Below are 15,357 nucleotides of genomic sequence, written 5' to 3'. Positions count from 1 at the left end.
GCCAACTTCAAAAACAAGATCAAAAACAGTTTCTAAGTCTAAAAAAATGATGCATGAGCCACATGCCCAGGCCCCTATGCCTAAAAACAGATGATCAAAATGGCTGAGGATTTAATTACCTTGATCAGCCCCCCCCCCCCCCCCACTAAGAGGCCTAGGCAAGACACTGATTATGAATCTTCAGATTAGGTTTCCATTTCTTTTGATTCCTCTTCTGATCAGGAATTTTCTATTCCTCCCTATGAAGATTCAGATGCAGAAGAATCCATCCCATATGCATCTCCTCCTGAGGATTATTCTTTTGATGAAACCTTGCATACTTTAAGGGAACATTTTCATTGGGAGAGTCAGGATTTCTCTGAATCAAAAAAGAGGCTTAGGGATTTCCTTCTCCTTCCTCAGCATAGACCTTTGGCTATACCTCCTGTATTAGACATTGTTGATGATGTGTTTTCAGAATCAAGCATGTCTCCTGATTCCCTACCTCCGGCTCCTAGTAAGCCAGACAGATGTTACAGGGTTCCCGACTCCCACAAATTTCTATTCAAAAATCCTGCTGCTGATCCTGAGACTATATCACAGGGTCCCAAAGGTGTAAAGGCCTCTACAGCCAAAAATCCTTCCCCCTCTGATTTGAGGGCGCTGGATAGATGGGGAAAGAAGGTTTATATGTCTGCAACCTTGGCAATTAGGGCCTTAAACTGCCAGTTTCATATGCTTAAATATCAACAGCATGTTATGGGCTTATTGAAACAGGAAAATGATGTTGATTTGTGATTGTGTGGAAAATAAAGAATTACAGGAATTATTGCATGCAGCAGAACCAGTTGGAAAGCTTACTTTGCAATGTGGTTTTGATTTCTTGGAGGCCTCTTGCAGTTCCGCAGTTACTGGATCTGCGATTAGAAGGCATGCCTGGCTCAAGGAGCAAAATCTGCCTGATCATGTTAAAGCTAAATTGTTGGATGCCCCTGTACAGCATGGTACTCTGTTTGGTAATAAGGCAGAAGAAGTTTTAAAGAAAATGGAAGACAAAGCTAAATCTATGCAAACTGTAAAAGATTTCTTACAAGTACAGCCACCCAGGTTCAGTAGGCACTGGCCTACTAAAGATTGGTCCTTTCCTGTGTCCAACAGAGCCTCTCAAGGCAAATCCAGGCGCTCAAAAGGCTCTAGATACCAATCACAGGGTTCTTACAGGTCAAAGCAATTGGGTGCCTCCACCTCCAAATCTGGAGGAAGCAAAGCACAACCCTACAGTAAGCAGTCTCAATGACTTCCCTCTACCTTCACCAAGCACTTATCTCTTTGGCATTTACTTGCCCAAGACAAGTGGGTATTAAACATAGTATCCCAGGGGTACAGATTTCATTTCCATACTGTGCCAATTCCAAACGGTTGGCCAGATCTGCCACAAAATCAATGGGCAGAGGCTCAGAAACAAGTTACGTCTCTCATGGGGATGGGGACTATTCAGTCAGTACCAAAACAGGAAAAAGGACAAGTTTTTTTTTCAAGGCTGTTCCTGGTACCCAGAAAAGAGAATGCATGGCATCCAATACTGGACTTATCGATTTTGAACACTTACCTGGACATTCCAAAATTCAAAATGCTGACTTTACAACAGCTACTGCCTATGCTGGGCAGGAACGCTTGGTTAGTGACTCTAGACTTAAAAGAGGCATACCTGCATATCCCAATAAGGGAATTGTGCAGAAGGTACCTCCGCTTCAACACATGTTTTTTGCATTACCAATTCTCTGCACTGCCCTTTGGCTTATCTACTGCACCCAGGGTCTTTACAAAGTGCCATGGCACCAGTGATTGTGTTTTGCAGACAAAGAAGCATACAAATATATCCTTACCTGGACGACTGTCTCATTCAAGCAGAGAACAAGGACATTCTTCTTCAACATCTTGCTTTTGTAAAAAGGCTTCTAACATGCCTAGGGTACACAATAACAAAAAGAAATCACAACTGTTACCCTCTCAAAAAATTACATTCCTGGGTGCAAGCTTGAATACAGCTGCCCAGATGGCTTACCTTATGCCAGACAAACAAAGGCAACTGACAACATACTTCAAACAGATGGCAACGAAAACCCAGTTATCTGCAAGACAAATTCTGCAGGCTTTGGGGTTCATTGCATCCTGCATTCTACTAATTCCATATGCAAGACTGCATATGAGAAAACTTCAGTGGTACCTAAAATGTTTATGGAGGTCAACATTGTCACAGCCTGGAAACGATGATTCCTCTCATCCCCTGCCTACAACAGGAGTTTCTTTGGTGGGCAGAGACATGTCACCAAAACAAGGGACTGTCATTCACTCTACCCCCTGCCACCCAAACCCTAACTACAGACACATCAGACTATGCTTGGGGGGCCCACCTGGCAAGGAGATGTATTTAGGGCATATGGAGCCCAAACCAAATGCATCTGCATGTCAACCAGAAAGAGATGCTAGCTGTTCAGAATGCTCTGACAGCCTTCAAGGACTTAGTTCATCCAGGACAACTACTGATAAAGACGGACAACACCACGGTTATGTGGTACATAAACAAGTAGGGGGTACACATTCCTACCCCCTTTGCAGATTAGCCATGCCATTGTGGAACAGAGCCTTGACTTACCAAGTACATCTTTAAGCTCAATTCCTGCCAGGAAAACAAAATACTCTGGCAGACGACCTAAGCAGAAACCTTATGGACCCGCACGAGTGGAAACTGGATCCACAAATCTTCAGCATGTTAACACAGAAATGGGGGAGCCCAGACATAGATCTATTTGCCTCTCTCCAAAATTATCAACTGGACATATTCTGCACAAGGACTTATCACAGACAAGCATGGAAAGTGGATGCCCTATCCTTCAGTTGGAAAAAACTTTCAGTCTATGCCTTTCCACCGCTGCCTCTTCTCTCCAAGGTCTTACTAAAGGTCAGACAGGAAAAAACAAAAATGATCCTAATTGCTACGGACTGGCCTCGCCAGAACTGGTACCCAATCCTAAGGAATATGTCTCAACTCCCTCCTTGGTACTTGCCTCAAATACCTCTTCTACTGTCTCAGCAGAACAATCAAATTCTGCACACCCAGCTCCAAACACTGAACCTTGCAGCATGGCTGATCATTTAATTATTCAAACAACCTCTCAGTAAATCTGTGATGGATGTCATTTTGGAAGCTAGAAGACCTAGTAGTAGAAAATCTTGTGCTGATAAATGAAAGAGATTCTGTGATTGGAACCAAGCACAAGGAACAGACACAGCAAAGCCCCAATATTCCTCAGATTTTACAATACTTGACTGAGATGCTTGTTAAGGGCCTATCTTTTTCTTCAATAAAAATCCATGCCTCTGCCATCTCGGCTCATTACAACACGGAGCCTCCTATCATTTTCATCCTCTGCTAAAACAGTATCTTAGAGGGGCCAAAATTTTAAGGCCTCCCAGAAGATCACCAACTCCTGCAAGGGACCTGAATTTTGTGCTGGAAAAACTCACCCTGCCTCCTTCTGAACCAGCAGCTACTGCGGATATAACATTTTTAGATTGGAAAACAGCTTTCCTTTTGGCAATCACTTCAGCAAGAATGGTTTCAGAACTACAGGCTCTCATGGCTGTCGAGCCTTTTATTACATTTTACCTGGACAGGGTGTCCCTCAGGACCAATCCTTCCTTTATGCCTAAGGTGGTATCCAGTGTGGCTCTTAACCAAACTGTTCACCTACCAACATTTTACCCAAATCCGCAGAATAAGGGGGAGCGGATTCTGCATTCATTGGATGTACACAGACAACTAAGATTCTACTTAAACAGGACCAAGTCTCTAAGAAAGTCTGAGCAACTGCTGGTGGCATTTGCTTCAGGATAAGAGGGGAAGGCTATATCAAAGCAGACTATTTCTAAGTGGATAAGCCACTGCATTCGTTTCTGCTACTTGCACCATGGTAAACCTGTGGCCAAGGGAGTCCGGTCACATTCCACCAGGGCTGCCTCTATCTCAGCAGCCTTTCTCAGAGGCGTTCCAGCCAAAGACATTGTAGAAGCTGCTACTTGGAGCTCTGTGCATACCTTCACAAAGCATTATCATTTGCCTCTGTTCTTCAAATCCAGGGCAGGCTTTGCCACTGCAGTTCTGCAGGGCCTTATAGCCACCCCTAATGCTATTTAGTTCCATCCTCCCATCCATAGCTTTGGGATTCTACCCAAATGTAATGACTGCAACAGTGAAACACGAAGAACATAGTACAGTTGTGTACACTTACCATAAATGTAGATGTTCGAGTGTATTCACTGTTGCAGTCCGGGTTACCCACCCACCATCCCCCTTTTCTATAACTTCTCTTTCCTTCACTATATTCTACAGCCTTTGTGGTGTATTTGCTTTTAGATGAAGGTAAAGTTTATGTTGCTAAAAGTGCATTTATATGTATTGCTGTTTAGTTATATTTATATATATATTTTTGTTCCCCATTTGGGGGGGCACCTGACATCTGGGGCAAGAAAAACTGAATAAACCGACGCAGGACCCATGACTTTGTTATTCAGGCCGACTGAGGGCAACCTGCCAGCAGATTACCCAAATGTAATGACTGCAACAGTGAATACACCCGAACATCTACATTTATGGTAAGTGTACACAACTGTACTTTCTGTTTTAGACGCTGTCTATAGTAAGGTTACATCCATTTTTAAAATTTGATAAAAAGCTGCAAAATGTAAAGCCTGCCTGGCCATAGGGAAAGGATACTCTTTCCCATCCCTGAATGCAGTCTACCAGCCTCTCTCTTATTGACACCAGGATAGCTAGACTTCAGATCTCACAGAACAAAATAAGTTGCTGTATAATCATTTTATCCAAAAATAAACTCCACTGCGTTCATATGAAGCCATTTGACATGGTAAAACTAAATTAATTACTTATAATAAAAGGTACTGTTCACATATGTATGTGTGTGTGTGTGGGGGGGGGGGGCTTTATTGTTTGTTATTAACTCGGCAAACTAGTACTTTTGACTAAGTGTAAATTTGACCACTGTAGAATCTGGTGCTGATGAAATACTTTCATGGATGAGGCATCAAGCATGAAAAGTGATCAGCTGAATGAGTACCACTTTTTAACTTACATTTGTGATGATTATTGGTCTGATTTGAAATTTTTTTTATTATGTAACTAGGTTGTGGCTGAAAACTGTATTGTGATCAAATTTACATAACTGCTCAAAAAATGAAACCCTTGCGTATGTGAGCTGATGATGCCTTTGTTTTTTCATATGGTCTTTATACATACAGGCTGTTGGAATTAAGGTTGCCATCTTTTCACAAGTCCAAAGTGAGACTTTTTTTATTAATATGTAAAATTTTGTAGAATAAGCTGTAATGACAACCAGTAAGAAAGGACTAGCCTTTACCTTGTTGCCAAAATAATTTTTTTTGTCACATTAAGGTGTTTCAGATGCGAAGTAATTGTCTTATGCAACTATTACAAGAACTTTAAGAAGTACTTTTTGTCCTAAAATCTTAGGACATTTGCTATTTTTCATTCTTGCAGGACATAACTACCAAAGTTGGGACTATCCTGAATAAAGAGGGACAAGAGTAACCCTAGTTAATAATGTGGTGCTTAATGCATGTGAGCTGGGTGGTGTGTTGCATAAAGCCAGAGGGTTGGACTTGCAAACCGTTCAGTGAGTTGGTAGAGATTTAATGTACACAAAGCACAACGTACATTAACGTCATACAATACGTTTTTGTTTATCTTAGTTCCTCAGATGTGGGCTGATACAGTACAAAATCCTTTTATGCTGTGAGCTCTGTCCTAATTAACCAATCAATGTTACAAGGTGTCTGCAAAAATAAATATATATATATATATATATATATATATATATATATATATATATATGTTAGTCAAACAATGTATAAATGCACATACAACTAACTAACTGAAATAGTTTAAAAGTGAAGCATAAAGGCACTTTAGTTTGTTAAGCAAAGGTGTTAAATTTATTCCTTGGAACAAAGGAAACCTTGCTAGAACCTTAATGGATATTAAAGATTTCACAAGGACAATTCATTTTCAAACTTTCTTTAGCCAAAATACTAATTATGAACCGACGAGAATGGTCAGGAAAAGTGTGTACAACCCCCTCTCCATCCTCAAATAAAAAACTTTGGAAAATTTAATAGAAGGAGGGATTAGGAATAGTTTTAATAAGGTTAAATACAGGAGCAACCTGGACCAACTTGAAAGTAAGATTTTAAATGAACTCAGGGGTGACAAAAACCTAAGAATTATGAAACTGGACAAGGGAGGGGGAATGGTTTTGATGGATAGTATGAATTATGAGGGTAAGATGAATGATATTTTAAGGGATCCTGACAAATATTCCAATGTTTCTATAAACGAAATTAACATAGCCTATAGACATATAGACATTGTTCTAGAAGATTTGCTGGTAGAAGGCTTAATAGATAGTAAAACATTTGGGTTTTTAAAAGTAGAGAAGCCTAGAATACCCACTATGTTCGGGATTCCGAAAATACATAAGGATGAATTTAACCCACCCTTGTGTCCCATAGTCTTGGCTGAAGGATCCAAAACTTTGCCACTTGCCAAGTTTATTGATGCAAAATTAAAGGTAATCTGGGTTAAGAGGTGTAATATATTAAAGGACTCATGGGACTTTCTAAGAGGTTTAAAGCAGGATTTATGGAGTGAGGACTTAAAATTCTTGACTATAGATGTAGTTGACTTGTTTTCTAGTATACCTCATGAACAAGGATAAAGATTACTGGAAGAGTTAGTCTTTGAAGACAACACTTTAAGTCACAATGAATGTATAGTAATTATGCAGTTAATTGACCTGGTCTTAAATACGGTTTTATTTATTTTAAGGGAGAGTATTTTTACCAGATAAAGGGAGTAGCAATGGGGGCCGCTTGTGCCCCTACTTATGCTAATCTGGTACTGGCCAAGTGGGAGGAGAAATTTGTTTTACAATCTGAACATAGTAAATGTTGGACTCAGTATAAGAGATTCTTGGACGACATTTGTATCCTCTGGGTTGCACCTACTGATCAAGGTTTATTATTTATTAAGTTTTTAAGTGAAAGTACTGATTTTTTAGAATTCACTTTTAAGTTGAGTGAAGATACTCTACAATTCCTGGACATTGAAATTTACAAAAATAATAATACATTTCATTCAAAGGTTTATAGGAAAAAGACATATTCTAATTCCTACTTATACTATAAGAGTGCTCATCCTATGCATTATAAGAGAAATATTGTTAAAGGCCAGTACATTAGGTCATGTAGAATGACTTTGAACGAGGATGACTTCATTAGGGAAATGAATATTCTCAAGAGTATGTTTAAAAATAGGAGCTATCCTGACTGGTTAATAGAAAAGACTGAGGATGAAGTATTGGAAGGTAGGAAGGGGAAATTTAAGCCAATTCTTGGAACAGAAGTTGTTGAGAACGGGGTAAATACAAGAAAGTTAGAGGAAAATTTTGGTAATGCTTTGGTACTTGAGTATAATGCCAGTTCGAAAATAGTGAGAGAGGTGGTGGAAAATGAATGGAATAGATTTATGGCCTTCACTGATTTGGACAATGTTTCGAAAGTTAATTTGAAGGTAGTTTATAAAAATTCAAGTAACCAAAAAAAGTTATTGGAAAATAATCAGAATATGTGGCATCCTAAAGGTAGAACTAAAAAAGGAACATTCAAATGTGGTCATTGTTCACAATGTATATATGTTATCAATAAAGAGGAAGTTTTCATAGAAAGTAGAAATATAAAGTTAGAAGGAAGAGATTACAACAACTGTGGTTCTAAAGGCCTGGTATGCCTTGCATTGTGTCAGGTATGCCAGGCTTTTTATGTTGGGAAAACAGAACGGAAATTAAAAAGGAGAATCTACAAGCATATGCACGACATACAAGTAAAAAAAGGAAACAAATGCACTTTATAAACATATGAAGGAATATCCGGTAGCGCAATTTGTATTTTATGTTATTGAGAGAGTGAATATTGATGCAAGGGGTGGGCTTTGGGAGGAAAAAATAGAATGTAGAGAGTTGTGTTTGGCAATTAACTCTGGAGGCGAATAAAGTTCCAGGTCTCAATGAAAATATTTCCATAGCCCCCCTCTTGAAAATGAGATCTGCAAAGTTGTAGCAGATGGCTACATTATGTTTTCACATCTTTTTTTTAAATGTGGTTTTAAATGTTTTTTAAATGTTTTTCATATAAAAAAGTGTTCAAATGGCTTAATGTATATATTTTAGGAAATCAATTTTATTGTTCTTATGCAATACTCATCTTAACATATATATTATAATGTTGTGTCTTTTGGCTTTTCCCGGTTAGGAGTCGCCACAGCGGAACTCCGGTCTGCTAATGATTGGCAGTAGATTTTTATGTGCCGAGTTGCCGGCCCTGACGCACAGCCTTCAACGAAGGTACGCCCATTCACGCATGTCTCCACACAGAAGGCGCTCTAGCTGAGAATCGAACAGGACGTCTTACTGTGAGGTGACAACGCTACCGCAGCACCACCACTGCAGTTAAAAATCAATTTTAACATATGTATTATATTAAAACTTGATTTTAACACATATTTAATGTTAGGTATGTCTTTGGACAAGCTGAGGTTTCTCATTAATTTCTTGGCCACTAGATGGTGCTAGTTGAATTGTTTAAATTCTCCAACAGTATTCTATACATTTCTGAGTCATGGTTCCCATTTAACTTTTCTTAAATTAGATCTATATTTATATTAGATTTATTGAAAGTAGTTACACGCCCTTATGCTTCAATTTTAAACTATTTCAAGCAGTTAGTTGTATGTGTATTTATATGTTGTTTGACTAACATATATATATATTTTGCAGACACCTTGTAACATTGATTGGTTAATTAGGACAGAGCTCACAGTATAAAAGGATTTTGCATTGTATCAGCCCACATCTGAGGAAGTAAGATAAACTAAAACATATTGTGTGACGTTAATGTAGGTTGTGCTTTGTGTTCATTAAATTCCGATTTGCTTTGCTAGCACCGCTCTGTGCTTTATTGTTTTACCTTCTTGGTCATCGGCTTTATTTTAATAGTTTTTGGTTTGGTGACCTGGTGATCTTCGTTTTTTGTTTGTGAGTTGGTAGAGATGTCTGAAGAATTGTTTGAGTGCTGGTGCCATTGGGTGCAAGTTTGAAATAACAGTAGTGTATCAAGTCCTATTTTTAATGCTTTCATATGAGCCTAAACCAGAGGTGAAACAGTGTCACGTGTCAGTCATGAATGAGGCCGAATAGTTTAGTTAACAATAGTAAAGGAGAATAAGAGGTAGGTAACAAGGACATAATACATGGAAATGGAGTCCCTTGGACTCCCTGGAGATTAGATGGAGCTGGTATTTTCTGTTTTTGTTTCACTGGCCGTCTGTGGCATTGTAGCACAGATTTTGTTTGCAGTGATGAGCTGTAGTTTAGGTGTTTTCATGACCTTCCAAAATTAATTGTACTGTTCCTAGTCTGCTGTAGGGAATTAAACTGTCGCATGGTGGACTGTGGATGTATAATTGCCTCATAGTTGATATAGTTGCATTTTGGGGGGATTTTGCCCTCCCTTACTCTCCCAAACCCCCTTATCAACTGGCACAAATATGCACCAATTGAACAAAAGAACATTAACATGTTTCTACTTTTTCCATGTTGCTGCAGCCTTAGAGATAGTGTAGTATAGGTAAGATTATTATAGATAGCATTAGGGTTGTAGGGGCAGAGCACCAAATCAGGGGGTACTGTGAGGCATAGCCCCCCCCCTCCACAAAACCGCTGTGTAACAATGTGTTTTTATTGCTTAACACCACAGTGTGTCACAGTAATAGTAACATGCTTCTGAAGTCAGGGTTTGGTAGGCCTGACCTAGATACTGTCTAGCAGACACAGAATTTGCTTTACTGATCTGTTCAGCATCACAACTTTAAATGGATGTGCTTGTGGATGGAGAAAGAGTGATTGTATGTAATAGTTGCTTTGAGCATTAAGGAAAGTTGGTGGTCGATTATTCGAGTCTGACTATGTTTTAAAAGCAGACATTGTACCCTGGATAATTTTCTGTCCTGTGGCTATTTGTTGTAATAATTCTGCTGTATGAAGTATAAAGTCTGTGTTTTGCACATAATGTACCAGTTCTCATTTTATTTGATAAAATAATTTTGTTATTCTAGGTCCCATATTAACAGTTCAGTATTGCATTGAGGCAAGCAGTAACCAAGTTAAGCTGAGCTTGGTAATAAAGAGATAACTGTAGAATGTAAAACAGATCACCATAAAATGTGAAATACAGTAGTTTGTGCATCTTCATTCATTTTGTTCAGTTTGATGTGTGTCCCATAAGTAACTGTTTGATCCTCGGTGTGTGACCCCCCCCATCTTTTACCTTGACTTACTGCTTAGCTTTTGCCTTCCTTTTCTCAGCTTTACATTTCACAGTCAGCTTGAAATTCTTGGGTATACATGTTTTGATAATTATGTACATTAGAGAGGAAATGTTGGAGACAAATGCAGATTACCAGAATTCCTAGAAAGCAGCACTAGGCCCACATACTTTTATTTCTTTCCTGTTACGATGTCCACGATGCTGCAAACATGCAAGGAAGGAAACACTTGTGTAGTGCAGTTAACTAGTTTGCATTGTTATACATAGCAGGAACTGAACTATTAGTTTCTCGCATTCTCTGTCCCTTGCTCTGCTGTCTTTGGTTGTAAGTAAATGGCTAACATCAGAAATATGTGGAACTGTTTGATAAAATGAACTGTAGTTCTCAGCTCAGTTATTTGATATGCTTTATGGTTGCAGAGTTGAATGGGGTACACAAAATGAGAGTCTTCATCTGTTGTTTTGGAGGGTTGCATGGGAAGCAATGCATAGTGTGTTGAAGTAGTGGGGTAGTGTTTAGGAGTTGAAAACAGTTTCTCTTTAATTAATTTTTATTTTTGTTTGTGCAGTTCGAAGTTTACAACTTAGCCCCTGGGAAAGCAGTATTGTTGATCGGTTGATGACCCCCACATTGTCGTTCTTGGCCAGAAGCCGGAGTGCAGCCACTCTTACAGGACATGGAAAGGAGCATGGTATGGCTTTTTCAAACATACTGTAATTATTTTGTGAACTATTGATTCCTCAGAATAACAGGATTAAGCTACACTTTTATTCTGATGGTTATATGAGTTGCTAAAGAATGAAGCAGAAACAGTGCATCATTCATGCAGGCTAGGGCTTTGCTCTCTTTCTGTACATACTTCTGTTGTCTTGTGCAGCTCTACTCCTTGCCATTTGTGCAGTGCCTGCTGCAGTAACATTGGAAATGTCAGGCAGTGACTTGAAAGGACAAGTAACTTCAGATGCTGACATGGATACAAATGAGGCTGTAGCTCGATTAATGAATATGCAGTACCACATCTCTGGTGCTTACTGCTTCAGGAAACTTCCTTTCTGGTGAATGATAGCACTAGAAATCCAGAAGTTATGCTGATGTCATAGATTAGAGCACTAGTAAAGACAGAAAGGTGCATTTGTGTTTGTTTGTGCTATATGAGTGTACATGTGTATGTTGTGCTTATGTGGGGAGGTTTTGGAGTAGGATTCTTCTGAAAAGGTATAATAATAACAGAAAATTAAAAAGGGGGATGATAAGAAATAAGTTGATGGAACTGTTAAAAACTGACAGTGTTGATATGTTGTAGGTAATTTATACAAGCGTGCAATGAAAAGCCCTGCTTCTATCAATGCAGTGTTTTGTGATTCAGAGACAGGTTTAGCTGCAATGAAGGCATTAGTATGAGCTAATTTGCATGCCTCTGAATTGCATTACTTAGTATGAAGTGCAGGTCAGCACTTTCTGTGGTAGACAACTGTACTGGGAGACGCATCATGGAAGCACTGGCACCCAGAGTCACTTTTGCATGCACAAACACACAGTAAAACACACCAGAACACACAGCACTTACTTCATACTTATCCTTAATTGTAATTGTCAGATTGTCCACAATGTCTCCTTTTCTCCAGCCCGTTAAATTCATGGCTGATTACGTTTCAGTGCTGAATGGCAGACATTCAAGTTTTACACTTCATATCCTTCAGTAAATGCATGCTAGGGTAAATGCTTATGAGGTATGCCTAATGTTTCCAATGCCATCTGCTCATTTGGAGTGGCACATTGCATACTGCCAGAGATCCTTAATGTTGTACAAAAAATCAGCTACACTAATTTATCGGTTAGTTCAGTGGGTTCTTCTATCAAATGTGAACAATATCAGTTTATTTTCCCTTATTGTTTTAAAGTATATTACTTATGAACAGTAACTGGTGTCAAGTGGTTCCTGCACCTTTTATTTAATGTGCCTTTATGGCCCCCAACAGTGAATGTCGCTGGTGTTTAGTGGTCCCCCCAGCCCCCAATCCATGTACTGGTTTAAGTGCCACTAAGGCATGAGCGTTGTGAAGTAATTTCTGTGTGCTTTCTATCTCAAAAACAAAAAAAAAAACAAAAAAAATCCTTGTTTTCCCGCCTCTCCTCGACTAGTTTAGACCAGTATACCGGCTTTGCTGTATTCTGGGCTGTGGTGTAGTTCCTGTGTTGTCCATTGCCTTACTTGGATAGAAGGAAGTTTCTTTGCTCACCAGTGGGAGTGGGGAGCCTTGAACAGCCTATCTGTCCCTGAAGAAGTGACCTCAGCAGAAGAGCTTGTAGTAATTGGTTGTTTTGGACCATTTCTAGCTCTTTTGAAGTTCCCTGTTTAAAATCTGCCTCTGAGCGTTTTTTTCTGGCTATACTACTCGGAAACAGCTCCTTGTGGTCCTAGCAGCAGAGAACTGAGAAAAGTGACTACTTTCCTGATTTAAGTATTTTTTGCTGTTTTTTTTACCTGAAATACCTTCTCTTGCTTACTTTGAACAAGCTTAAACTGTTTTTTTAGCTGTTTGTTGCATTATATATTATCTGCACTTAAAGTTTCATTTAGTCGAAAATTGGTCGAAAGTTGTTTGTTAAATTTAACTGTTGAGGCTGCCCACTAAAGTGTGCTAGCCTGTCTAACTGATTTATTACTGTTTCCTGCATTTCTGTGTGCTTTCTAGCTCAAAAACAAAAATAAAACCCTCAAAAAAATCCTTGTTTTCCCGCCTCTCCTCGACTAGTTTAGACCAGTATACAGGCTTTGCTGTGTTCTGGGCTGTGGTGTAGTTCCTGTGTTGTCTATTCCCTTACTTGGATAGAAGGAAGTTCCTTTGCTCACCAGTGGGAGTGGGGAGCCTTGAGCAGCCTATCTGTCCCTGAAGGAGTGACCTCAGCACAAGAGCTTGTAGTAATTGGTTGTTTTGGACCATTTTTAGCTCTTTTGAAGTTCCCTGTTTAAAATCCGCCTCTGAGCGTTTTTTTCTGGCTATACTACTCGAAAACAGCTCCTTGTGGTCCTGCAGAGTGGTCCTAGCAGCAGAGAACTGAGAAAAGTGACTACTTTCCTATTTTAAGTATTTTTTGCTGTTTTTTTTTACCTGAAATACCTTCTCTTGCTTACTTTTAACAAGCTTAAACTGTTTTTTTTAGCTGTTTGTTGTATTATATATTATCTGCACTTAAAGTTTCATTTAGTCGAAAATTGGTCGAAAGTTGTTTGTTTGTTTGTTAAATTTAACTGTTGAGGCTGCCCACTAAAGTGTGCTAGAATAACTGATTTATTACTGTTTCCTGCATTTCTGTGTGCTTTCTAGCTCAAAAACAAAAAAAAAAACCCCCAAAAATCCTTGTTTTCCCACCTCTCCTCGACTAGTTTAGACCAGTATACAGGCTTTGCTGTATTCTGGGCTGTGGTGTAGTTCCTGTGTTGTCCATTCCCTTACTTGGATAGAAGGAAGTTTCTTTGCTCACCAGTGGGAGTGGGGAGCCTTGAGCAGCCTATCTGTCCCTGAAGGAGTGACCTCAGCACAAGAGCTTATAGTAATTGGTTGTTTTGGACCATTTCTAGCTCTTTTGAAGTTCCCTGTTTAAAATCGTGTTTGCGCGGCTTTGCGTGATTGTGCCCATAGCGCAGTGCCGGTTAAACTTTTTCTGGCTCCACCAAGTCTGCTCTTCAAATATTCCCTTAAGAAAGGTCTACTCTTATAATAATCAGTCTACTCGCTTTATTATAAGCCTAGCACTTGTTCTCAAAACCTCTCTTCTAGGTAAGCACTCTCTAACTAAAGTAAGCACTACATCCACCTACCACCCCTTTGAGTACCCACTTCGCTTAAAGGCACAGCACTCCCTTATAATATTCTAGCATGTCGAGTGGTAGATTACTAGCATCCTCTCCGGTTCAGCTGGTTAATCTGGGAATCTTGAGACAATGCTACAATTGTCTCATGTACACAGACAACCTCTCCTCCTCCCAACAAACACAAATACATGTGAGAGATGCAACTATATAGCCAAACTGGAGGCTGAACTCTCTCAACTCAGGACTGGCAAGACCAGACAGGAGGAGAAGGTAATCACACACACAGCAAACCCAGTCCCACATAGACCTACCACAACTGCAAACCAAACACATAATAACACAAAGACATACTCGGAGGCTCTAACAAAAAACTTACCAAAACAACAGAGGCTCCCAAAGCAGACACCCAAAAATCCACCACCTCAAAACATAACACATACTTCAATAAATCAGTGTGTCAAACAATCACAGCCCTTAAGGCCAAACACCATGCCTGATACACTAGTAATAGGTGACTCTATAGTCAGACACACTGACGTTCCGCTTACCAGGCTGAACAAGGAGAGGGTAACAGTGAGCTGCCTATCGGGAGCTAGGATCCGCCACATAACACACGCACTCAGGTCACTCCAAAGCAAGTACAAATATGACTCCGTCATTGTCCATGCCGGCGTGAATAACCTGAGACGTACCTCCCTGGACTACATGAAAAGAGACATAGAGGAGCTCTCTGCTTATGTAGCCCAGGCTGGTATGGCCCTGACCCTGAGCAGCATCTTGCCCTCACCAAGAATGATGCCACAATACAAAGACAAGATGATCAGCTTTAATAATTGGCTCAAATACTGGTGTCATTCTAGGGGGATCCAATGTGTGTCTGCTTGGGATGACATGCTGGACAAGCCACGCTGCTTCGCAAGGGACGGCTTGCATCTGTCACCACTGTGCTTCCGGATATTGGCTAAGGCTCTTGCCACCCCACATAGTGCCTTTTTTAGGCAAGGCTCAAAAGACAAACCCACCTCCTTAGAAAATAAAAATGGAAAAAAATTAAGGGTAATGCTGCTCAACTCCAGAAGTC

General features: G+C 39.7%; 1 protein-coding gene across 2 annotated transcripts in view; it reads left to right on the top strand.

Moving 5' to 3' along the window:
• The window catches only part of LOC122792264 (MAP7 domain-containing protein 1-like), a 1,483,077-nt gene that overhangs the window by 1,040,008 nt on the left and 427,712 nt on the right, over positions 1-15,357 (top strand). For both annotated transcript variants that reach the window (XM_044060015.1, XM_044060014.1), the window contains one exon: positions 11,028-11,150. In XM_044060015.1, the coding sequence (XP_043915950.1) occupies positions 11,028-11,150 (123 nt within the window). The remainder of the gene's footprint in view (positions 1-11,027; positions 11,151-15,357) is intronic.

The sequence above is a fragment of the Protopterus annectens genome, chromosome 1.part2 (genome assembly GCF_019279795.1).
Source record: "Protopterus annectens isolate FY-2018-M chromosome 1.part2, PAN1.0, whole genome shotgun sequence".
Taxonomy (NCBI): domain Eukaryota; kingdom Metazoa; phylum Chordata; order Ceratodontiformes; family Protopteridae; genus Protopterus; species Protopterus annectens.
The sequence above is the reverse complement of the archived record's forward strand: the minus strand, read 5'-3'. Positions and strand labels throughout refer to the sequence as shown.